At 37.9% G+C, this 24,459-nt stretch overlaps 5 protein-coding genes and 1 non-coding gene across 6 annotated transcripts; 5 read left to right on the top strand and 1 right to left on the bottom strand.

Annotated features, from left to right (window-relative positions):
* Window positions 1–1,687: 1,687 nt before the first annotated feature.
* On the top strand, window positions 1,688–3,632 carry LOC106452536 (UDP-glycosyltransferase 76B1). The gene is made up of 2 exons (XM_013894686.3): window positions 1,688–2,200; window positions 2,683–3,632. The coding sequence occupies exons 1-2, from the start codon at window positions 1,732–1,734 to the stop codon at window positions 3,558–3,560; spliced, it is 1,347 nt and encodes a 448-aa protein (XP_013750140.2). The 5' UTR covers window positions 1,688–1,731; the 3' UTR covers window positions 3,561–3,632.
* A 1,257-nt stretch (window positions 3,633–4,889) lies between these two features.
* LOC106452535 (protein NEDD1-like) lies at window positions 4,890–8,618 on the top strand. Its single transcript, XM_013894684.3, has 10 exons — window positions 4,890–5,174; window positions 5,317–5,420; window positions 5,525–5,785; window positions 5,879–5,983; window positions 6,133–6,198; window positions 6,341–6,562; window positions 6,747–7,241; window positions 7,418–8,023; window positions 8,108–8,269; window positions 8,369–8,618. Exons 1-10 carry the CDS (start codon window positions 5,000–5,002, stop codon window positions 8,474–8,476), a joined length of 2,304 nt encoding a protein of 767 aa, XP_013750138.2. The 5' UTR covers window positions 4,890–4,999; the 3' UTR covers window positions 8,477–8,618.
* Window positions 8,619–8,833: 215 nt separating this feature from the next.
* TRNAV-CAC lies at window positions 8,834–8,907 on the top strand. Its single transcript has one exon. It is a non-coding gene; the product is annotated as a tRNA-Val (tRNA).
* A 99-nt stretch (window positions 8,908–9,006) lies between these two features.
* Window positions 9,007–10,888, top strand: LOC106452534 (PRA1 family protein A3). The gene is made up of 7 exons (XM_013894683.3): window positions 9,007–9,333; window positions 9,439–9,479; window positions 9,561–9,639; window positions 9,949–10,035; window positions 10,114–10,202; window positions 10,294–10,365; window positions 10,471–10,888. The coding sequence occupies exons 1-7, from the start codon at window positions 9,176–9,178 to the stop codon at window positions 10,572–10,574; spliced, it is 630 nt and encodes a 209-aa protein (XP_013750137.2). The 5' UTR covers window positions 9,007–9,175; the 3' UTR covers window positions 10,575–10,888.
* A 188-nt stretch (window positions 10,889–11,076) lies between these two features.
* Window positions 11,077–13,000, top strand: LOC111215748 (eukaryotic translation initiation factor 3 subunit G). The gene is made up of 2 exons (XM_022719804.2): window positions 11,077–11,545; window positions 12,314–13,000. Exons 1-2 carry the CDS (start codon window positions 11,209–11,211, stop codon window positions 12,856–12,858), a joined length of 882 nt encoding a protein of 293 aa, XP_022575525.1. The 5' UTR covers window positions 11,077–11,208; the 3' UTR covers window positions 12,859–13,000.
* A 4,043-nt stretch (window positions 13,001–17,043) lies between these two features.
* On the bottom strand, window positions 17,044–19,135 carry LOC111215747 (protein phosphatase 2C 37). Its single transcript, XM_022719803.2, has 2 exons — window positions 17,828–19,135; window positions 17,044–17,740 (listed from the first exon to the last, which is right to left on the bottom strand). The coding sequence occupies exons 1-2, from the start codon at window positions 18,605–18,607 to the stop codon at window positions 17,315–17,317; spliced, it is 1,206 nt and encodes a 401-aa protein (XP_022575524.1). The 5' UTR covers window positions 18,608–19,135; the 3' UTR covers window positions 17,044–17,314.
* Between the last annotated feature and the right edge of the window lie 5,324 nt (window positions 19,136–24,459).

Genomic DNA, 24,459 nt, shown 5'->3' with positions numbered 1-24,459 from the left:
AAACTAAAACTTGTTCAACTAATAAAAATAGCATTGCATAATACAACTGATCACAAACATCAAATTCATTTAGATTTTGCATATAAACTTAAAAACATCATTTAAACTAAAGAAAAAAAAAACTTTAAAACATCACCTATGAAATGAAACAGAGAAAATATTATATAATTCTATAATTTTGTTTGTCCGTTTTATTTTATTTTTTTTTTTGAAAGAATTTTAAATTTATTCAAATCAAAAAAAAACTTTTGTACAGAAGTGTTTTACTGCCTCATTTTTACAAGTAGAAAATTCCTAAGAACATACTACTATCCTTTATCCTCTTCCAAACCAAGCCTCCATAGTCTTCTCATGTTTGTCCGTTTTAATTAGTTAAAGTATTTTGTTTAAGATAAAAAAACACCAGATATAAATATAAATAAATGTTTAAGAGAGTGTTATTTATCTAATTTTACACTTAACTTTTGCATATAAATTTGATACATCATGTAAACTGAGAAACAAAAAAAAATTAAAACATCAACTAAAATGAAACATAGAGAATATTATATAATTATGTAATTTTGTTTGTCCGTTTTAATTAGTTCAAGTAGTTTGTTTAAGATAAAAAAAATATCAGATATAAATATAAATACATGTTTAAGAAAGTGTCATTTATCTATTTTATCTTCTATTTTTCGACTTTGACTCACGAGGTATTCACAACAAATATTAATTATGCTTAAATCACGTATTCTTTAAATTTTTCATATAATATTTTTCAGTTGAGCTAACAATAATTACTGTTAAAGAAATCATTTATCTAAAACGCATCTAAAGAGAAAACTATTGGAGATGATATCGACCATTTGCCAACCTTGAAAGCTCATGTTGGTCTCTCTCGGCTAAAAACCCATTTAACCATTTTGGACTCATATAACCACCAGTTCAGTACATATTAATATTTATTTGGTTTGAATAGTTTAGTTAGAGAATCTGAGTCGAGTATAGATTTTATAAAAGCAAGTCGTGCTCAAAAACTATAATAAGCCAAAGCCAAAGTCAACCAGTTTTGGAGTTTTGTTGCAAGAACAGTCATTGCTTTGTCATCTCATGTTCTAAAACATTGGTTTCTTTTCTTTGATCAACAAAACCCATTTTGGATTGTTTTTGTTTGATTCATTGATAGAGCTCACACTGCAAATAACAGAGTAAGTAGCAAATTCATCTTGAGATACCAATTTGAATTTGAGTTTTGCTGGCCATCCTCATTAACATACAAATTGTGAATAAAAGAAAAAAAAAGATTCAATGCATCAAAATAATCAAATAGGAAAAAAAAAAAACTTAATTTATTTCTTGAAAAGTGTCTAAATTTAAGATATAGGGTTTTTTTCCTAGTATGGGTAAAAGCTGGCTACAGCTCAATTTGTATATTATTTATTTTATAAATTTAGAAAGAAAGTACCACCAAATTAAACACATTCACATGTTATGAAAGATTGGTAACCATGAACATGTTAAGGTAATAAATACGAAGAAGAAAAAAAACGAAGAAGTATTATCCCACATGCGTTTAGTCATTCTTTAACAACAAATAGACATAAATATATTTAGACTGAATCAGCATGATTACGTATTTCAGTGACGCAATAGATGTCGTCGTCTTAGTCGCCAGTGCTACTGCACTTCTCTATAATAGTCAAACCCGTATGAAGCAGAACAACACATAGAGAAACACAACAACAAAAAATGGTGATTAGAGAAACAAAACCAGTGATCTTTCTCTTTACTTTCCCTTTACAAGGTCACTTAAACCCAAACTTCCAGCTTGCCAACATCCTCTGTAAAAGAGGCTTCTCCATCACAGTGATTCACACTGAGTTCAACGCTCCAAACGCTTCCAACTTCCCTCACTTCACTTTCGTGTCCATTCCCGACGGTTTGTCTGAATCTGAAGCCTCGAATCCTGACGTCATCGAGCTTCTCCATGACCTCAATTCCAAATGTGTTGCTCCTTTTGGTGATTGCTTGAAGAAGCTTTTGTCTCAAGAACCAACTGCTGCTTGTGTGATTGTAGATGCTCTTTGGTACTTCACTGATGGTTTAACAGAGAAGTTTGGTATCCCAAGGATGGTTCTTCGGACGGTTAACCTCTCAGCTTTCGTTGCTTTCTCAAAGTTTCATGTCTTACGAGAGAAAGGGTATCTTTCTCTTCAAGGTATGTACCAATGTTCTCAAAACCGTTTTAGTCGCATCTAGGCACTGCTTAGGCGGCAAATCAGTCATAATCAATTTTTTTAAATCTGATTTATACGATTCAAATTGATCTGAACCGTTGTAAATCAGTTAAAATTACTTTAAATCTATCTAAACTGGTCTAAATGTGTTTAATCAAGCAATAATGTTAGGACAAATTATCAATTTGTCTAGTTTTCTTTTATATATATATCTAAATTTTGTAATCATCAAAAAAAAATTAAACCAAAAAAAAGTTAATAAGTTAAATATATTTTTAAAACATATCATTTTTTTTGTTATCGGTCAGCCTTCATCTAAACCCAGTCTAGTCACTAGTTTTCTATAAAGCAATTAGTTACCACCTGCTGATTTCTTAAACATTGGTACTTACAAATCGAAATCAAGATTTAATATCTGAACTTTGCTTTATTCTCGTTGACTTTTTTTCTCTCATCTTGGCAGAGTCTCAAGCCGACTTCCCAGTTCCAGAGCTTCCACATCTTAGAATGAAAGATCTTCCCTGGTTCCAGACAGATGATCCAAGATCAGGTGATAAGTTAAAGAAAGGTGTGCTGAAGTCACTAAAGTCATCATCAGGAATCATATTCAACGCCATTGAAGATCTTGAAGCAGAACAGCTAAAACAATCCCTCAAAGAGTTCCCGGTTCCACACTTCTGTATTGGACCCTTTCACAAGCACGTTTCACTTTCATCAAGCAGCTTACTTACACAAGACATGACCTGTCTCGCCTGGCTAGACAAGCAAGAACCTAACTCTGTGATCTACGTAAGTCTCGGAAGCATTGCTTCAATAGATGAATCTGAGTTCTTGGAGATTGCTTGGGGTCTAAGAAACAGCAACCAGCCTTTTCTATGGGTGGTTAGACCCGGTTTGATCCGCGGCACTGAATGGATTGAGAATCTCCCTAAAGGGTTCATCGAAAGCCTTGAAGGTAAGGGTAAGATCGTCAAATGGGCACCTCAGATAGAGGTTTTAGCTCACCGTTCAACGGGTGGATTCTTGACGCATTGTGGATGGAACTCGACGATAGAGAGCATATGTGAAGGCGTACCATTGATATGCAAGCCTTCTTTTGGGGACCAGAGGGTGAATGCAAGGTACATTAGTGATGTTTGGAGGATCGGTTTGCATTTGGAGAACAAGATAGAGAGAGTGGAGATCGAGAGAGCGGTTAGAACACTGATGAAGAGCTCAGAAAGAGAAGAGATCCGTAAGAGGATCATGCCCATGAAGGAAACTGCTGAGAAATGCCTTGAGCCTGGAGGTTCATCGTTTAGGAATCTCAAAAAGTTGATTGCTCATATATTGTCCTTTTAATGTCCACATTCTGTTTGCTTTGTTTAAATTTGTTCTAAACTCCAAAAATAAAGGCACATCTGATTTGTTACATATCACCACACAATTCTTTTAACACTAAAAATTTCACTGATAACCATGGAAATATACAAATGATGGGTACTTCATAAAAAGCAAAAGAAAATCCAATAAATTTCAAGTGTCAAATTTGTTGAGATAAGCTTGAAGAATAAAGAAACTTGAGGAGCAAGTAAAAGACCTAATCCTATTGTGATTGAAATTTATATTATATTTAAGAGTTATCTAGATATGTTTGTTTAATAGGATTAGGATTTTATAATCTCTATATAAGGATATGTCAAAGTGTGACATAACTTGTGGGATTAGAGATTGAGAGTTTGTGTGTTTTAGTTTTTAAGTGAGTTTTCTAAAGTTTAATAAAGAAGAGTGAGTTCTTTATATTTGTCAATATTTGATTCTATATTTAGTATCAGAACCTTAGGAAGAGATGAGTGACATTGTAGCCGCGACCGCGAAACCTAGAGATGGAGGAGGATCTTCTTCAATCAAGTGTCCAATGCTTAATGCAACTAATTATACGGTATGGGCAATAAGAATGACAAATTTTGCTGCCTGGATAAACTTAATAGTTTGAGTTCTAGGGGTCACAATGTTTTCTTGGCATTTTCTGCTGCAGGAAATATCCCACCACAAGTGTATTCTGTACAGTTATTGTCTTGGCAAGACCTATCAACAGTTGGAAAGTGCAAGAGTTTGCACCCAAGACCTGAAGACCGAACACTATTCAAGTAAATCTCACAGCGGTTAAAGAAGAGCGGATTAATAATACGCTTTGGTGATCCAATAAAAGAAGATCCACAATAATATTAACAAACAACATGTGAGTTGGTCGATAACACATTTTACAAGTGTCTATATTTTTTAATCAACCAGTTATTCGTAAGTCAGTCAAGTTGTACCTTATATCATAAAGCATTTAAAAAGATTTAAACAATTTGACTATTAGTTGTTTTGCAATCCAATTAAATAGTCAAATTAAATCCAATAACTCTACCTATTAAAGATCAATCATCATAATGATTGATTTAGGAATATCTCTATATATGGTTACAATATATATTAGCATTAACTACTAATGTAACGACAACGATTTAAAGCAAAACGATACCTCTGCAAACGGTATCCCTACGGTTGTCACTGACACACCATTTGAACCGACATTTGATTGTATACCACATCCAAACCGAAACTAAACCAAACCAATTCAACATACCCGAACTCAACCGTATCAAACCGAAATAGAAGAGTTTCCGGCTAGCTTTCCTTTTCCTTTTCTTTTTTTGTTTCCACATCGGAGAAGAAGAGGAGCAGAGTCCCCCTTCCCGCATTGTTCAGATTCCGAACGATCGTTGAATCGCGAAGTCAAAACAAAGTCAATAATGACTACTAGAAACTTGGTGGAGCCTTCGTGGCGTCTTCTCGCAGCGAGCGGCGGAGACACGGTCAAGCTCTTCGACGTCTCCGCCGGCGCCGAGTCTTGCGATGATCCCTGCATTTTGAGCTACACTCCGACGCCTCGCTCCGTCGTCAATTCCGTCAAATGGAACCATACGAGTAAGCAAAAACCCTTAGATTAGGACTGTAACGGCTTCTTCACCACTGATCTTAGATTTTATTATAATTTTAAGGAAAAAAATCAGAATCTAGGTTTAACTCACTTCCCTTGGGGTTGATGTGCTGCTGTTTTGGGATGTAGATATGGTTGTAGCGAGTGTGGGAGAAGATAAGAAGATATCTCTGTGGCAGAAAAATGGGAAGACCTTAGGAACTGTACCTAAGAACAGCAACGATATCAATGAGGTTACTACTTTTCTCATGATTCTTAGCATTTCTCTAAGGTTGTTGCATTTCACTGTAAACAATGTTAATCTATGTGTATTTGCTTGTGTGATGGTATTGTTCAGGAATGTTTATCAGCCATTAGCTTCAGCAACAAAGGGTCTAGGTACATATGTTCTGGAGGGACTGGGCAAACCGTAAGGATATGGGATCTGCAAAGAAAGCTTTGTATTAAAAATCTGAAGGGTCATACAAGTACTATAACGGGTGTGATGTACAATTGCAAAGACGAGCATGTGGCTTCTATCAGCGTTGGTGGGGATCTGATAGTTCACAACCTTGCGTCTGGAGCAAGAGCTTCTGAACTCAAAGATCCAAACGGGCAGGTTGTTTGGTTAGTATATACATGCTTTCGTTTTTAGTTGAGAGCTTTTTGTTCATCATACTAATTGGCTTTTGGATTGTTGGTTCGAGAGCAGATATTGAAGGTTCTCGATTATTCAAGGTTCAGTCGACACCTTCTGCTTACTGCAGGTGATGATGGGACCGTGCATCTCTGGGACACGACTGGTCGTAACCCAAAGGTTTGATCTATTGTATTGCCATGTATTCCATGTGGGAAATAATATATTACAAGTTCTCACCCTCTTGTTGATAACTGGAATGAGTCAATCTCTTCCCCTACATCTTTTTTTTTGCTGAATCATTGCTCACTGGAATTTCATTTTCACAGATGACCTGGTTGAAGCAGCATTCTGCACCAACTGCTGGTGTTTGTTTTTCTCCATCAAATGACAAGGTTAATGAATCCTTATGAACGGTCTACTTACTTATACATGAACAAGACAGATCAATTTATTTGTATATACATGTGCATAAGTCACGAATTACATTAACCTCTCCATTGCTCTAACTTACGAAGTTTATCTACGGTTTGACAGATTATTGCTAGTGTGGGGCTAGACAAAAAGCTTTACACTTACGACTCTGGTACCAGAAAACCTTCGTCCTGCATTTCATATGAATCACCTTTCTCTTCTTTGGCGTTTGGGGATAATGGTCACATACTGGCAGCTGGAACGGGTAACGGTAGAATAGTATTCTACGACGTACGTGGCAAGCCGCAACCTGTCACTGTCCTCCACGCGTACAGCAGTTCAGAGGTCAATACTTTTTTTTAACCTTAGTTCAATCTTCTAAGCACTTTACGGTTTTACTGTGGTTACATGGATGCCACATTTTGCACTTACTCAATGCAACAGAAACAAGTTTTTTGGTAAAGATGTTTATTCTAAGCTTTTTACTTTGAATTGAAAACCGAACTAAGCTTTTGCTTTTATTGATCAGGCTGTCACAAGTTTATCCTGGCAAACATCAAAACCAGTTATTGTGAACGAAAGAAACTGCACGCCTGAGATGGCTCTTTTTGGTGGTACTGTGGAAGATTCAGTTGTCATTCCAGACCCCTCTCCTGCAACGACTTCATCTTTAGCTTCACATTCCACGGTGTTGCCAGGCTCTCATGGAGCTGCCTCTAGTACGTTAAATCCATCATCGGCAGAAGAAACGCCGAAAAGAAACCATCTATGGCCTGGTGGACCACTGATCAGGCTACAAGCACACCGTGCCAGTGATAGCTCTAAAGATGATATGGACATATTTTCCCCAGTCGTCGGCGTACAATCTGTTGAGAAATGGTCTGACACCGAAGGATTGAAAAGGGATCATCTAGTTCTTGATAAGAGGACTTCCTCCTTGACGTTTCCTTCTTCGAGCAAAGGAGGGTTTCCGTTTGGAGATGACGGAAACAAAGACTGGAAACTGAGTTCCACTTCTAAACAGGTTTGTGTTACTTCATCTTTCCACTACGATTTGGTCTCTGAACTCAACGTTGTTTGAGCTTTAAGGTATTGAATGGTTTAGAAGAATCAATATGATTCAGTCGTGTTTGTTAAATCCTCTACTATTTAGCCTTCATCAGTGTTTAATCTTCTGCTTTTTGTATGTACTATATACAGGATGACACAAGGGCTGCTTTTTCTCCTTTTGGATCAACGCCCACAGCATTATCGAAAAACGAATTCTCTGCTCTAACACCTCCAGAAGCCTGGGGTGGCGAGAAGTTTAGCCACTTGGCTGCTAATGACAAATTTTCTGATAAATTTAGTCACCTGAACCCGCCTCCGCGTCTCGGGATTTCCAGCTCAAGCGCTAGTACATCTGGATCGATGTATTCTGGTTCTAGAGATTTCCCTTTGTCGCTTGGTCAGAACCAGACGAGCCTTGCAAACGTTAGCATTAGCTCAGAGTTCCCTGGCGTGAGAGACTTCAACTCAAAGTTCGAGAAATCCTCAACTCTTCTGGCAGATAACTTCCCATCCAGCCCGTTGCTAACCAAAGGCATCGCAGCTCCGGGGAACATTGATTCATTGAGGCTTTCACCGAGTTTGACTCGTAGGTTCTCAACTTATGCTGAGAGAATCGGCGACGGAGCCTTTCTCTCTTCTGGTTCGCCTAAGATAAAGAAAACAGGAGCCGAAACCAGAGAAGAAGTTCTGAATAATCTGTTGCAAAGACCTGAGAGACTGGCTGCAGATGCAGCAGGAGGTCTTCCGGTTATGAATGTATAAAAAGTTAACGAAACATTTTATTCTTGATCAGTCTCAGTAACTTGACCGAGTTTTTTTTTTGTGGTAATTGTGTTCCAGGGAGGAGGAAGCTTGCAACAGTTGAAGCAGCCTGAAAACAACTTCACGCTTCAGCTATTTCAAAGAACACTTGAAGGAACACTGGATAATTTGAAGAACTCAGTCCACGACGATATGAGGAACCTGCACATAGAGATATTGAGACAATTTCACATGCATGAGGTAACGTTCGTGTTTAGCAACAGACCTTAATCACAGTACATTTTTAGATAAAATGTGTTTTTATCTTTTCTGGTCTTTAACGAGTGGTGGTGAAAACAGATGGAGATGTCGACGGCGTTAAACTCGGTTCTGGAGAACCAAGCAGAGCTCATGAAAGAGATTAAAATGTTACGGAAAGAGAACCAACAACTTCGCCAAATGCTTTAGAGAGCGAAAAAAGGAATGAGAGGTATATGAGTGCGACCATTTAAAAGCTTTAATGTACTCGAATGTTTTTGTGTAGAAAATGCATTTAACTGGAGTGAAACAAAAAGATTAAATGGATACTATTTCACTTTTTTCAGCTGAACTGTTGATGCATCCTATAATTTGTAATTTTCTAGCAGACATATATAATTGTCAAGTGCTAACGGTGGACTGGATCCACAGATGTATATAACTCTGTCTCTGCTAACAAAACTAAGGAGTTTTTCTCTTCTTTTCTCTCTCTCTCAAACATTGGCCTATAGTCTCAATCCTTCGTTTTTTTTGTTAGAGATTTAAAAGGATAGCAATAGACAAGTCGTCTGGGTGGTGTAGTCGGTTATCACGCTAGTCTCACACACTAGAGGTCCCCGGTTCGAACCCGGGCTCAGACATTTTCTTTTTCTGCCGCGTTTTTCGCCATTTATCCAATGCAATGGTGCCACGTAATGATCTGCTACACGCTATATTTTACTTCGCACGCGTTGGCAGACGTGTGCGTGTTGATTTTCACTTTACCTTCAAACTAAACATCCTCTAATCGAATCAATCTAGAAATTTGAGAATCAATTGAAAGAAAAAAAAAGTTCATCAAACCCTTATTTTCAATCTTATTCAGAGTAGATTGTTATTGATTGATTCATCTTGTGTGACAAAAGAGAGATGGATTGGGATAGCGTAGCTGCAGGGGATGTGGTAGAGGCGCTAAGAGAGGTTGAGTGGTCGACGAGTCCTCGTTCTTTAGCAGAGTTCTTCTCCAGATTCGCCTTCCCTCGCTCTTTCTCTAAATGGATGAGCCGCCTCAAATGCAATCTCTACTAGTATCTCACCCTTTCCCTCTCTCTCTCTATCTCTATCTCTATCTCTTTCTATATGTGTATTCGTGTTTGTGTTGATTTTGATTCTATCTGGTTTTCTTGTTGCAGCTATAGGACGAACTACTTCATCTTGTTGATTTTCGTTCTGGGTATGTCAAAGCCTTGAACTTTCTTTCTTTTTTAGCTCTGATTGAGAAATCTGATTTATGATCAACTCTTGAGCTCATCAGGTCTTGCACTTATCACCCGACCTCTTGCCATTATTGGTGCTGCTCTTACTGCTTTAAGCTTAGCTTTCCTTAACGACAGGTGATTTTTGATTTCTCCTTAGTTTCTACTTTTATATCGCTGCCTTACTAATTCATTTTCTGTTGCTTCTCTTGGTAGTTGAATGTTTAGGAAGGGGATCTATATATAGTTAAAGTATTAGCACTTTGTGAATAGTATTACATTCCAATAGATTATGGCGTTGGGTCTTTTAGTTCAAGAGTTGTATTAAGCTTCTCTATTTTCAGTTATTTAGTTTTTTTTTTTGTGTGGGCTTGACCCTAAGAATTGTATGTTTATGTCCTTTGAATGCTCATGCGTTGTGGTAATTTGTGTTGCTCTTTTTGGCAGCTTTGCAGCTACTTTCAATGAAAAGGCTATCCGGACCATAAGGCAATTCTCGCCGCATTTGGCTGCAAAGATGAGGCCTCCCCACATGTTTGTTCTTTTATTTTCTTTTTCATCTCCATGGAAGTTTTTTTTTCTTTAATTTATTACTTATGAACGCTTTTTCAGGCCTGTCATTCGTGGGCGATCTGCGTCTAGAAAGACGGTCTACGTTTGTGGCCAACCACGTTTGGTGTTCGTGTTGCTTGGCTTAACCGGTACTTTTAAAATACTCAAATATCTCTAAACCCTCCTCTTACCTCTTGATATGCAACTGATGCAAAGTATTGTTTTTTTCGTTATGTGTAGCTAGCTTTGTCTTGTGGTTTGCTTCCTGCGGTTTGTTATGGATCCTTTATGCACTTGCCACTGCTCTTCTTAGTAAGTTGTTAAACTTCTTGTGATATTTCTCTAAGTTTTTCGTTTTTGTTTTTGGTACGATTTTAGACCTCTAAAATTGATTATTTTATTTCTGAATTCCCATAGTGATCATGCTTCATGCAAGCCTGAGAACTCCGAACCTCAAGGCACGCTTGAACACATTCCGTGAAGAGTTCAGGGCTGTGTGGCGTAACTACAGTGAACTTTAAAGTCAACAAGAAGCTTTCAAGCTTGAAGCCAAACGAAAGTTTCAAGTTACGCATAAATTCCAAGCCATTCCTTCATGTGCGTGGAAAACAATCAAAGTTATTCTCATCGTGTAGCTAGCTAGTAATTGTAAAGCCACTTTGTCTGGTTTAGTTGAGTAGAATCACAGGGTTGGTTGATAAATCACAGACAAGAACTGTAGTGTTGTGTGCTCTTAAGGTTCATTGTAATGCTTCTGCTGCTCTCAACAACACCAAGTCTGTGTATCCATGGTTCATACTCTTTTACATTGTGTTAGTGATTCAGCTTTTCAATACCTTCTTTTGCTACTTCTCCGCAGAGTTTCGGTTTTCAACATGTGTGGTATTTGCTTGTGGAAAAAGTTAACAGCAAAACAGAAGTTAAAAAACTTTTATAAGCAAAAGCCCAAAATATGCGGAGACTGTATTCGAACACGTGACCTCATGCTACTTTCCCATATTATCTTATTTAAACTCAAAACGCTGCGTTTCAGTCATAGACGGTTACCTGAAGTAGCACACAGATAAGATACGAAACCCTAACAGCTTCTCCTTCAGTTTCAGAATACATCGAAAGAGCATTAGGCGGCGCATCTGAATCAAAACGAAGAAGAAGATGACGATCGACTCACAGCAGAAAACGAGCAAGTTCAAATGGGGAGAGATGGACGAAGACGACGATCTCGATTTCCTCCTCCCTCCGAAGCAAGTGATCGGCCCCGACGCCAACGGATTGAAAACCGTGATCGAGTACAAGTTCAACGACGAAGGCAAGAAGGTCAAGATCACCACCAAGTCGCGCGTCCGTAAGCTAGCTTCCGCGAGGCTCAACAAACGCGCGATGGAGCGGAGGAGCTGGCCTAAGTTCGGTGACGCAGCGAACGAGGACGCCGGAAGCAATCTCACCATGGTTTCTACGGAAGAGATTGTCTTGGAACGACCTAGAGCTCCTGGTCAGTTTAATTTGCTTAAGATCCGTTCGTTTAATTGCTTATTATTGATTCCTTTAGCTGTTTAATTGTGTGAATAGGTTGTTAGTAAAGTCTCTACCTTTATCAATCATGTGTTATAACTTTGGACCGAACCTAAACTCATTGTCTGATTTTATGAACCTAATGACTAGGGTGAACTATTAGCTAATGACTAGGGTGAACTATTAGCTCATCAATTGTGTGAATAGGTTGTTAGTAAAGCGGCTACTCTTTTTGTTTGATTGGTCAGTTTGTCACCAACAATGTTTAAGAAATACTGAAATTGTATTTAAGAAATTAGACTCATTATATGTGATTATTGATTTTTTTTTTGCGCTTACACTCATTTTTTATTTTTTTTAAATCTTACACCGATTTTTAAAAGTTGTTCAATAAAATCTTTTGGTTTATATCTGATTTGTCGACTAAGGCGGCGTCTTCTAGACCGATTTTTAGAATATTGGTAGCCAAATATAGAGTAAAAAAAGAACATTACTGTATATTTCACTCGTAACTCTATTATAGAGTGAATCATTGGAGCAAATCCAACTCTATAATAGAATTACTCTATTTTAGTGTGAAATATAGAGAGAATTTTTGTGTACCATTGGAGATGCTCGCTTAATAAGTTTTCTAGTAAGAGGGTGCTGTCAAGTTCCTTGTTAGTGTTAGTGGGCCTTTCTTGAAATGTTTAGACTTTCTTTTTTCCTTGTTGCTTTCGGATCTAATGGGGGTAATGTGATGTTCCAGGCACCAAAGCAGAAGAATCGAGTGGAGACAGCTTGTCTCAGCTGAGTAAACCTGGTGCGGTCCTCATGGTCTGCAGGACATGCCACAAGAAAGGTGATCACTGGACATCAAAGTGTCCTTACAAGGATCTAGCTGTACCAGCGGATGTCTTTGTGGACAAGCCACCCACTGGGGAGCCATCTGCCGTATCCGCTGCACCTGGACCTGGCAAGGCCTCTTATGTCCCGCCCAGCATGAGACCTGGTGCGGACAGAAGCGCTGCTGGTTCGGACATGAGGAGGAGGAACGATGAGAACTCTGTTCGTGTCACCAACTTGTCTGAAGACACCCGTGAGCCTGATTTGATGGAGCTTTTCCATCCGTTTGGAGCTGTCACGCGTGTCTACGTGGCGATTGATCAGAAAACTGGAGTGAGCAGAGGGTTTGGATTCGTTAATTTCGTGAGCAGAGAAGACGCTCAACGTGCAATCAACAAGTTGAATGGTTATGGTTATGATAACCTCATCCTCAGGGTTGAGTGGGCTACTCCAAGACCCACCCAGTAAAATCTCGTTTTGAGTCATCCAAAAACTCGTTCTTATTTTCTGCTGTGGATTCTTGTTGACCTACCGTTTTGTTTGGTTTTGTTCGAATTAGGTGAGAAGATATTATTTTTATTTTTTTAATACCTAAGGCATGTTTTGAGTATCCAAAAGGTTTTAAGCAATCTTGATAGATATGCAAGAACAAAAGTGTTCTTGTCTCACTTGAAGTTTCAGGTAATAATTAATTTTTTTATGCAAAACAAAAGGATTAGAAGAGGAAAGTTGAAAGAATGATGTTTGTATATACATACAAACTTAAATCCCCATCTAATAGCATTTAGCTATGTCTAGTCAGACTACTTTCAAAATCATCTATCACATGGTTGATTAACCTAAATGTTAATTAATAATTTAACAGAAAAAAAAACAGTTATGCATTGTGTGGTACTTGCATTGTGGTATTTAAAAATACTATTCAACAATTTGACCCCGATTATTTCATTTCTGTGTGTGTTGTGATACTTTGATTACTTGCATCGTTCAAGCTAATATCGCCAAAAGGCTGAACAAGTTGTGGCAAACACATAGGACTTCTTAATATAACACGCGATGTGTCATGTAGCCTTCTTCAATAAGTACAGTTTAAACCTAATGTGTTTAGTAAGAAACAAGATGAGACAACATCATGATATATTGAGAAGAAAAAAAAAGGAAAGAATAATTGAGAAAGAGAGGTCAACATCAAATCTTTGAAACCAAATCTCACATTAGACCAAATAGGCACGTGTCGATGTTTGATTGTCACAAGTATGCATAATCTTATCTTAGATTCCACTTGTGTTGTGTCCCTCTCAGTCTCCTACTCTTTTTTTTTTTTGGTGCCCTTTCGCTCTTTCCACGAACCCAACAGGCACCAGCTGAACCCCATCATTGTGCAATATAAACATTATGCAAGTGCAATCTAAGAGCATTTCCAACCCATTGTTATTTTCACCTCTATAATAGCATTTAGAGGTGAAATTACTCCAACTCACCTCTATTTCTTCTTCTATAATAGAGATCTCTATTTTTTCCTCTATTTAGACCATCTCCAATGTATTTCTCTATTTTTACCTCTAAAATAGAGAAACTTTATAATAGAGATGGGTTTTACTCCAATGTATTTCTCTAAAATAGAGATCTCTATATATAAAGCAAAATATAGAGGAATGCTATTTCTTCCCCTATAAATAGAGGAAAAAATAGCAATCTCTATTTTAGAGGCAAAAATAGAGATGAGTTGGAGTGATTTTGCCTCTAAATGCTATTATAGAGGTAGAAATAAAGGTGGGTTGTAGAGGAAGAAATAGCATTCCTCTATTTTTTACTCTATATTTTAGAGATTGCTATTTTAGGGGAATACATTGGAGCATATCTCACCTCTATTATAGAGTTCTCCTATTTTAAAGGTGAAAATAGCAAAATACATTGGAGATGGTCTAATAGTTTTTGTCTGCTCCTTATCTTTTGATGGTGAAGTCTCTTATTTTCAACCAGCTGTTTCGTGTTGGATTATAGAGTTGATCTCTTTGTACGTAGAGAATGTACATAAACTCAACTTGTGTTTGGTTTTAAACGTCAGGAATGTAATTTTTGTAAAATCACAAAATAACATATATTGAACAATCATCATTTAGAAGGTTGATTAAATTATATTTAAGTTTACTCTAATAAAAAATAAGGTTACTCAATGTCTAAACACTCATTCACCTTCCTAGCCCGAATTAATACGTAACAAACTTTCAAAAGATTAGTGTGGAGGTTTAGTTTGTATACAACATGATTGAATAGAAGAATATTTGATTATTTAAAACACATTAACAATAGTAGATTTCTCTCTCCTCTATCCACATTCTCTCTCGACCTTTCATCTCATCTGCGACTGAATCTTACTCTCCGGCGTACGGACGTCGCGTCAGAGCGCGTGCCGGAGCCGGAGGGGTCTCTTCTCCTCTGTCTCGTCTTCCTCTTTGCTCTAGGTCGTCTCTGCTCTCCCTCTCCCGATATGCTTGCTCTTCTAGGTTCGAGCTTGCGTCGCCGGTGGAAGCTTCAGTCGCGAGGAGCCGATTCAAGGTAGGGGTAGCTCTTTCTCCGGAATTGCGGTGAGGGTCCGGCGAAGTAGAGCGATCTAGAGTCGGCTTTTGAGTTTATGGAGAGATTCACTTTTCCCTTTTATGGATCTCTCGGGTTCTCTGTCGTCGAGGAGTGGTAGCAAAGGGTCTTGTCACGGTGGCTTCGGCGGTGGTCTGCAGCTGCGGGTCTGTTGCTGGTGCTCGTGCTTGTTCGGTTATGGTGGTGTTTGCTTAGGATTTCTTCGGGTCGGAGAGATTCCGATGCTTGGCTTGCCGTAACCAAGAGTTCTCTCAGGTTCTTTGAGGGCTTAGGAGACGAGGGTTGAAGGCGGATGTGATCGTGGTGAAAGTGTCCGGTCTGATTTCTTCGTGCGTGTGTTTTCCGGTTCACCTCGAGTGGTCGTCTATGGCCATGAGAGGTCTTCTTGTTGCCTCGCAACTCTTTCGGAGCTCCTGCTCCTGGCTTCCTGTTTTGTTCTTCTCCGAGAGTAGGTGACGGCTTCACTCGACGAGTTCAAGTCTCTCGCTCATCATCGTCATATCACACCCCGTGGCTCAGGGGTTGATAGTTCTTGATCAAGAAATTGGTCCTTTGGTTCTCAAAGGCCTTGGTTGCTTAGGCGGTTCTCGGGGGTCATTCGCCGCCTCAGAGTCAGCATCCAGTCGAAGCTCACATCCCGGCGCCGTGGTGATTGGTCTTGTTCCTTCTACGGTGGTGAGGCTGGCGTTTCTTGCACAGGTTTAGAGACTGCATTTCAGGAAGTGGCGGTGGAGGCAACTCATCTTTGTACAGGTTTCGTAGATGGCAGAAGCGAGTGCTTGCTCGTTTTGGGATGCGGTCAAAGTGTCGGTGGCGCTTTATACGAGCTGGCCTTGGTGGCATTCGCAAGGCATTGGTAAGTATATGATCTCTCCCCTTCGGTCGTCTTGCGCTTCATAGACAGAGAAAGTTATGAGCTTGTGGAGATCATCGGGAACTAGCTACTCCGGAAATGTCAAGGGATCTCCCGGCATCCGCGGAAACGCGGAGAACCTCACTTTCCCGAGAGTCACGTTGATGGTTGAGAACGGCTACCGATATCGAAGGATTTCAAAAAACATCTTAGCGGAATGCGCCGGGTTTAGTGGGTGGGCGAAGCTAGGTTTGTAATAGTCAGATTTCGATAATTTTGTTCAAAGCGAGCTTGTAACCGTATCTGATTCCCGATCTTTCGGGCAGATTTTATATAAAAAAAAAAAAAAAAAAAAAAAAAAAAAAAAAAAAAATATTTGATTATTTGATTGATCATCGTGGCAACTGGCAAGTGGCAAAGCAATGGACGGTTCATGATGGTTCATATAAATATTTTATGTTCAAGTTGATAAAGTTAATCAACAAAAAGAAAAAATTGAGGATCACCTTTTTTTTCTTTCATTTCCTTCCTTCCAAGTGGATATTAACTAGTCAATTAAACCAAATCCGTTTAATTAATGATTCATTCCGACATTAACTGACATTAAGCATTCGACAAAATGTTGCCCAGACCATTCTCTTGATTATCTTACATTAAATTAAACTAAGTATATGTATTAAATCATTACTTTTATTTAGATTCCAGTGAGTTTACCCCAGAATCAGAGTTTTTAAAAGTCATCGCTAAAATGCTTAAAACTCGAGAATCAACATTATTAGTAAAGCGATTCTTGAAACGTTCCATTTACACAATTGATTTCTTGGTTTTTTTTTTTTTTGGGTCAAAATTGATTTCTTGACTTATGAATTTAGTATCCATGAATATTATTACAATACGATATTTCTTGATTCGAATGCACTAAAACGACAAACGCTACGATACGCCACGCCACGTTTGTTTTCCCATACCAATAAATAACTTTGATGCTTAAAATTTCGTACCAAAGCGGTTTACATTTAAATCGACACTATGAATCTGTAACCATACTAAACCACATCGAACCGGCTAACATTAACCATGCAGGAAAAGAACGTTGCGATCAGATTATCCGTTATAACTTCACTTTGTCATCCATTTCTATGTGTCCAAGAACGCAATTGTGGCTTAGCCAGAGACATGTTTGTGTTTTATCTTCCTCCGAATTAACGTAATACTTGTTTACATCTCTAATTGATCAGAAAAAGAGAAATACACGTATATGATAATAATGCCTAAAAAAAATATGGAAAATAAAAGAAATACGCAACTTTTTAATCAGCTCCTTTCCTTCCTCAGCTTGAATTAAGAGCTGTTTAAAAAAAAACTTAAAACAAGATAAAACTAAAATAGAAAAATAATAAAAATCAACAAAAATTACAATTAGGTATGTAACAATTTATCTAATCTAATACTACTACTAATTAAATCACTAAATCAAGACACTTGATTATTACTCCTCCTTTTCCTCAAGTCAACCACCACGACACTAACGTTATCGGAGCTCTGTCTCGCCAGAGCCAGCTTCGTCAGAAGCAACGAAGCGTCCGAACACGCGTTGTGCGCCGTATCGGAGTCTCCACCATCGGCAGCAGCAGCACCTTGAAGGCACATGCGAGCAACGCCGCACGCAGTCTCGTTCGTCACAACGTCCCAGAGTCCATCACTCGCAAGGATCAAGCACTCGTCGTCGTCTGTTCGATCCGTCACGGTCACCTCCGGATCCGGAATCACATACGGTTTTAAATAGTTATCACCAATAGCTCTCGACATGGCGAGAACTCCTAGAACCCGAGCTCCGTCCCAGTAGATTACCCGCCCGCCCGCTTGTTGGATCCGAATCAATTCATCGGGTCGATCCGGCTGTTACATCAAAATAACAAACTGTTAGAGATCACGGTAACGGTAACGGAAACAGAAACGGATTCTATATGAAGTCGTTATAACTACCTTATGATCTGAAGAGAGAGGGATGGCAACACCGTTACGGCAAAGCACGGCGCGAGAGTCTCCGCAGTTAGAGACGACGATCTTCTCCGGCGTGACTACGGACACGACGGCGGTGGATCCGACGGCGTCGCACTGAGGAGACTGCAATTCGCATCTGCACGAGCTCTTCACGCTCCGACTCGCCGCACCGTTAGAGTCTCGCTGGCTAACTTCTCTATCCATCTTCTGGAAGCTCTTCGCCATCGTCTCCTTCCACTCGTCCTCTCCTCCGGCGGCCATAGCCTCGACGTCCCGCTTCACTATCTCATGCAACCGCTCCCTGCACTTCTCCGCGACGTGAGAGCAGCCGTGGCCGTCGAAAACGCCGTAGAAGTGGAGATTCTCGGAGTTTTTGTGGATCAGCGAGTGGTGAACCGAGACGGCGTCTTCCATGTCTCTTCTCCTCCCGCAAACCGACGTCGTTCCGATCTTAGGCGCATCGGAGACGAAACAGCTCTCTGCTTCCGTCGCGGAGCTCGGAATCAAATTTGAATTCTTAACCGGTGGTGATGATCGCGCCTTCTTCTCCACGTTCCTCTCACTACGTACATTCGATTCCAGATCTTGATTTCCCGACGGTGTCTCACACTTCTGCCGCTTACGGGAGCTCTCGAGTGGAGGAGCGACGATTTTGATCGAAGGGAGTAGATCTAACCTCCGTCTCAGAGAAGCTCGAGTAGAGGAATCAACCGTAACCGTTGGTTCACTCTCCCCAACAACACCACAGCAAATCCCAGCCATTTGATCTCAGCAACAACTTCAATTACAGATCAAAATAAACAAAACAATTCTCAGATACAATCACTGAGACGAAGAGAGAAATAGAGAGAGAGATATTGAGCGTTAAGAAATGCAATGAGGATTCTAAAAAGGAAAGGTTTGATTTAAAAAGGAAAGGAGAAAAGAAAAGTTTTTTTTTTTTCTCCGCATGGAAGGGTAACACGTAATTTACGGGCAGGGGGCGTGAATGAAAGCTTAATGAGTTGCTGACCGTCACCCCCATCGACGGGCAGCATCCGACACGTACCGTTTGGTGTGACGTTCCATTTCCTGGTACCTAGATACAATCTCTGCCGTCCATTCTTCTTTTTTTCTTTTGAGGATGTGTACACGTGTTCCGGGTACGCCGTTAACGTGGCCCAATTAGAGCGCGACACGGATTAACGGTAACGACCGGCCTTTCTTGACACGCATGTGGTCCACCCCTTCGTTTTGTTCTTTTCTTTTCGTTTGTTTAGTTATTAAATAGAGAAAATATGCTGTTAATTAAATAAGTAGAGTCAGAGGTCAAAAATAATGGAAGAGTGACAATCTTTTTTTTTTTTTTTTTTTTGGTAACAATGTTAAAATTCCATTACCATTTTCAGATTTTTTACAGAATGACAGAGGTAACAAAGAAACAGAGAACATAAATAAATCTAAACACATACTCCATCTAAACTGGTTGGGACTGACTAGAAGCTAGGAATCTAAGGCAAAAGATACTTGACAATTTGAACAACGCTTGCCGCAAAATGAAGCCTGCAGTGAATCCGAGAACTGAATCCGGTAGAGTTTGGGATACTCGATGATCAGTTCTTTATAATAGGCTCTTCAAGAACAGCTTACGAAGACATCTTGGCTTGCAGCCTTCACGGATCGACACCTTCGCCCGAGACCAAGACACCCACTCAGACAAAGACGAGCTTTATTTGGAAAGGAGCCACCAAAGCCGCCACACACCACCGAACCTACACCAAATGACAGAGAAAGCAAGCCCCGTCTTAAGTCAAAACGGTCAAGAGGAAGCCCAAGATCAACCCCCTGAAACTTGCAAATCCGCACGCGCCGCCACCGAAAAGAGAACCCGTGGTTGACAACTCCAGCGACTACCTCCTCGCACGCGCTCCCGCTGCGGAGAACCCGCAACAGACCAACATGGCTTGGAACCGGTGGCAACTCCGACGAGCCCCCGAGAGTCGTACTGACCGGCTTAACGAGAACGACACAGACGACCTCCGAAGTAGCATAAGAAACACCGCAACTCAGCTACCCCGGAGACACAGCAACGTCTTCAACCTAGCGAGTCGACTCACCCGAGCCGAGAAAGCAAACCGAAGAGGCAGAGGAAGAGAGAGACCCCGCCTCCGAAATCCAGATCTGACCCAGATCTAGACCACCACCACGACGATTTGCCAGAGAGAAACCACACATCCACTTCTCCGTCTCGATTCTCCGGAGATCCGAAGTCAAAGCGCCAGATCTGAGCCGCGGGTACGCAAAACCCTAGAACTCCAAGAAAGGAACCGATGGGGAGGATGGAGAGGAGCGGCGAGAGGAAGGAGAGATTAAGAAAGAGGGAGGCCCTCCGGCGTCGGAGAAGGCACGGCCACGCCGGAGGAAAAACGGTGGTTTAGGTTTTTTTTTCTTTCGGAGACTTCTCGACTTGGAAACTTTTTTTCTTTAGTCCACTATTTTTTTATAACGTTAAGAGTGACAATCTTGTTCTAAAATACTCGAGCTGCTTATTTATCAACTTTTTTCCATAAAATAATCATCAACCAATAATCACTGTGATATACATGCATGTAATAAAGTCTTTAGTAGTAGAAGGTTATAACTTATAAGTATGTCTCTATATAGTTCTACTACCCAAAGAATTGATAATCACTGTGACAATAATACTTTTACTAGTTCTAAACAATCGATAATAAGTATGACTCTATAGATAAACAAAGAATTGATACCTATAAATTCTGACAATGAGTTAATATCCACAGTTAACAATTAAAACGTGCACTCTAAAATGTTGAAGATTTAGATTTTTATTCTTATAAATCGTAAACGCATGTAAATCAACTTAAATAAAAAAAAAGTGTAAATATGATGGGTTAAATTTCAAGAGAAATCGAGTTAGCTTGTCATTTAGTTCAGGCATTTGCAAATTCACATACGCAGGATTTAGAATCCTCTGTCTATATATATTTCAGCTCGTTCCACGCATTCTGCATGGAGGATGGAGCTCTAATAATATCTGGTTATTTCAGAATACGTGCTTCTATATTTGTTGACAAATAAAATGTTTGAGAAAATTCTTTATCAATAAAGAAAATGTTTGAGATATTTTGGTTTCGTATCGACGACTGAATTACATATATTTTATTTTGTTTATGATTTCCCCTATGCTTAGTCGATGCAAGTGTTGGATAATCGACACGTAGTAATGTGCGTTTCCCACTTGTGATTAGATTCAACCCGCATTACCGATTCACCTTTCACGAAGAGGTGTATACGACCACGTCTATATATTCGTCGTCGAATTTTTTTTTTTTTTTTCACGTCTGATAATATTAATTCAAAAGAGTAATCAAAATTCGGTACAATAGTAATGTACTAAATCTATATATTCGTCGTCGAATTCTTTCTTGTTCATTATGAAGAAAAATGAATATTAAATCTGAAAATATATACTATGTACTAAAATCAAGAAGATATACGTATATTTATATTAGAAGATTGATATATCACTAAGAGCATTTCCAACTCATTGCTATTTTTACCTCTATAATAGCATTTAGAGGTGAAATTACTCTAATACACCTCTATTTCTTCCTTTATAATAGAGATTTCTATATTTTCCTCTATTTATAGAAAAAGAAATATCATTCCTCTATTTTTTATAGAGATTGCTATTTTAGGAGAATACATTGGAGCATATCTCACCTCTATTATAGAGTTTTTTTATTTTAGAGATGAAAATAGCAAAATACATTGGAGATAGTCTAAACTATTCAAAATATCTTAAGTTTTGTCAGAATGAAAGAAAAGATGGATATAAAATCCTTCCTTGCGTGTTTTATATATGTGATTACAAGTATTTGCAGCAGATGAGATCGAGCAAATCTCTTGTTGGGGAAACTGAAAAAATATAATGATCACAAGTTTTAAGTTTTCATGGTGCTGAAGAGCAAATATTTTTTTAAAAATGTAGTCATCTGCCTCACAAAGTCATAACACATATAACCAAAAATTATATATCGATTAATATCAGTTCTTAAATGCTAAACGAAAAATACAAAAAATGATATCATCAACTTTTGTATCAAAATAATATGCTGAAAATACTCGACTTACGTGAATACAATGGTCTGCTGAACAAATCAGCCAGTTGTAATTTTCCTTCCACGTGAAAACATATAAAACATTATTCAACTGATCTAGTGATTATCAGATTCACGTACGTTAATGTTTTCAATCAATCCTTCTGTTCTTGATCAGAGAGAAGTCATCACACCACTTGGAAGAAAAAAAATCTAAACACAAGCGAAAACAGACACGCAATGAAATCGCGCGTGGAAGAGAATATGTCACTAGTACTACTCCTTCGCATTTTATGCTTCGGACAAGTTGTGGGGCATGCATGGTATGTTGCATCTGCACCACAATAACTCCCCCGCATCCAGCTGTGACCAGAATGGAATGCGTTTACGTAAGCCCGTGAGAAAGTCCGAAACACGCGCCTTTTTGTTGGGACCCAAACTCAGTCTGAAACTGACTCCTGCCTGCTCAAAGTATCTTGTTTTTTTTTTATAGATTTTTCTGTAGCCTCCGAGACGAGGCCTGATCGACACGTTTACAATCTGACGTGGACGCTGTGAGATGCTTCCTCGGTGACTTCTCCATGACTCGAATTCGGCGCTTATCCACGTTTCCATTAATTACACGCATATACTTTCCTCTGTTATTTTTTGTATTTATCTTTTAGACCTCATATTAGTTATTTATTTATATGTACAGTTATATTGTTTTGAATCTTATAGTATAACCCTGAATTTATATGACTAATTTTAACTTGGATCCCTTCACCAAAGAGTTTATTCTTTTAGACTTTTTACATTAATTATTGTTCTAACTATGTTTTAAAATTATTGTGCACAAAACTATGTTTTAAAGTTAACATTTCTTCCATTCCAAAAATATAAAACTTCTAAATATTTGTATTGTTCCTGAAATATAAATTTCTAGTTTTTAATATAAACTTCTCGATTTTAAAATATTATATTAATTAATATTAATAAGATATATAATTTTAAACATCTTAATTAAATATATTAAAATTTCGTAAATACAATTGGTTGATAGTTATTGATAATATGTTGTAAAAATAACTTTAATTGTATTTTAATATGTGTAACTAGATTTTGATCCGCGCTTTAAAGCGCGGATTTTGTTTTCTTATTAAAATCTTGCTAAAATTATATATAGACTAACAATACAATGATGCTGGTTCGGATCCAAGCCCAAGGTAAAATACCTATTAATATTTTTTTAGATATGCGGGTCTCTGTTTGAGTTTGAATCTTACTCGAGATCCAATCGGATAACTAATGTACATGAAATGTTTGTGTATATTAGATATATTTATGTATTTCTGTTATGTTTTTGTACTACGAATATTATTTTAAGTTTCGGATTTTGGTTTTTGCTTATAGTTTCAGACTTCAGGTAAAATTTCAAAATTTTAAATATATTTTGATATTTAGATGAAATTTTAGAGTTTTTTTTGGTTTATCTAGTCAAATTTGCGTCATTTTGAGTATTTAAATACTTTTGGATATTTTTGTGTTTCATGTATTTTTAAAGTTTTTGGTACTTTGAATATTTTTTTGATCCTAAATATTTGAACCGATCTGGACCCATTAGGTATCCAAAAATTATACGTAGTTTACATGTATCTTAATTAATTATCCAAACACAAGAAAAACTGACACGAACCCAAAACAAAAAAAAATTCAAATACCTACTTAGGTCTAAATGTCTAGGATCCGAAAGATCCATGCTCGAAAGAAACCGATTTGTATATGATCTGAAGATCGAATGCCTAAGCATACTCTCTTTTCTATTATTATTATTATTAAAAAAAATCTAGGATAGTTAAGTAAAAATTTAAACAATCAAATATTAATTTAGAACTTAAAGTTTTTGATTGGCTACTATTCGTATATTTTAAATTACCTAACCAACATTTTAAAGAAGCCAAACAGTGAAAATTGATTAATAGTACATTTTAAAAATGAGTACTATATTACCTCATGGAATAAGCAAATATATATCTAATATACTAATGTGTGATAAAAGAAAATATAGTATAATATTGTACAATTATATTATTAGGGAATCTAGAAAACTATAAGATTTGGACTGATTAAACCACGAAAGTAACCTATATATTTGAATGCAATGTTACATATCGATATATATACAAAATCTATTTTCAAATGTTATTTGGTAACCGTAATATCTAGATAGTAGATATACATATTTTTAATAGATCATATATGTCACACAGATTTTCTAAATAATGAACAAATATCTAACAATTAGAGAATTAATATATTACCTAAACTATTAGAGAAAGATATTCGCTATAATCTTATTTGGTTGTTATAATAAATGTTATTATAATATTTAGTTATATATTATAGATTTGACTAAAAAATGAAAGGGTGCAACAACTTTTTTTAAGCAGATTTTTTAAAACTCTTTTTTTTTAATAGTATTGATTGTGTAAAATTTTAAATATTTCATTTGTAAGAAAGGAACATATATACATT

This window comes from Brassica napus, chromosome A5 (genome assembly GCF_020379485.1).
Source record: "Brassica napus cultivar Da-Ae chromosome A5, Da-Ae, whole genome shotgun sequence".
NCBI classification, from domain to species: domain Eukaryota; kingdom Viridiplantae; phylum Streptophyta; class Magnoliopsida; order Brassicales; family Brassicaceae; genus Brassica; species Brassica napus.
The sequence above is the reverse complement of the archived record's forward strand: the minus strand, read 5'-3'. Positions and strand labels throughout refer to the sequence as shown.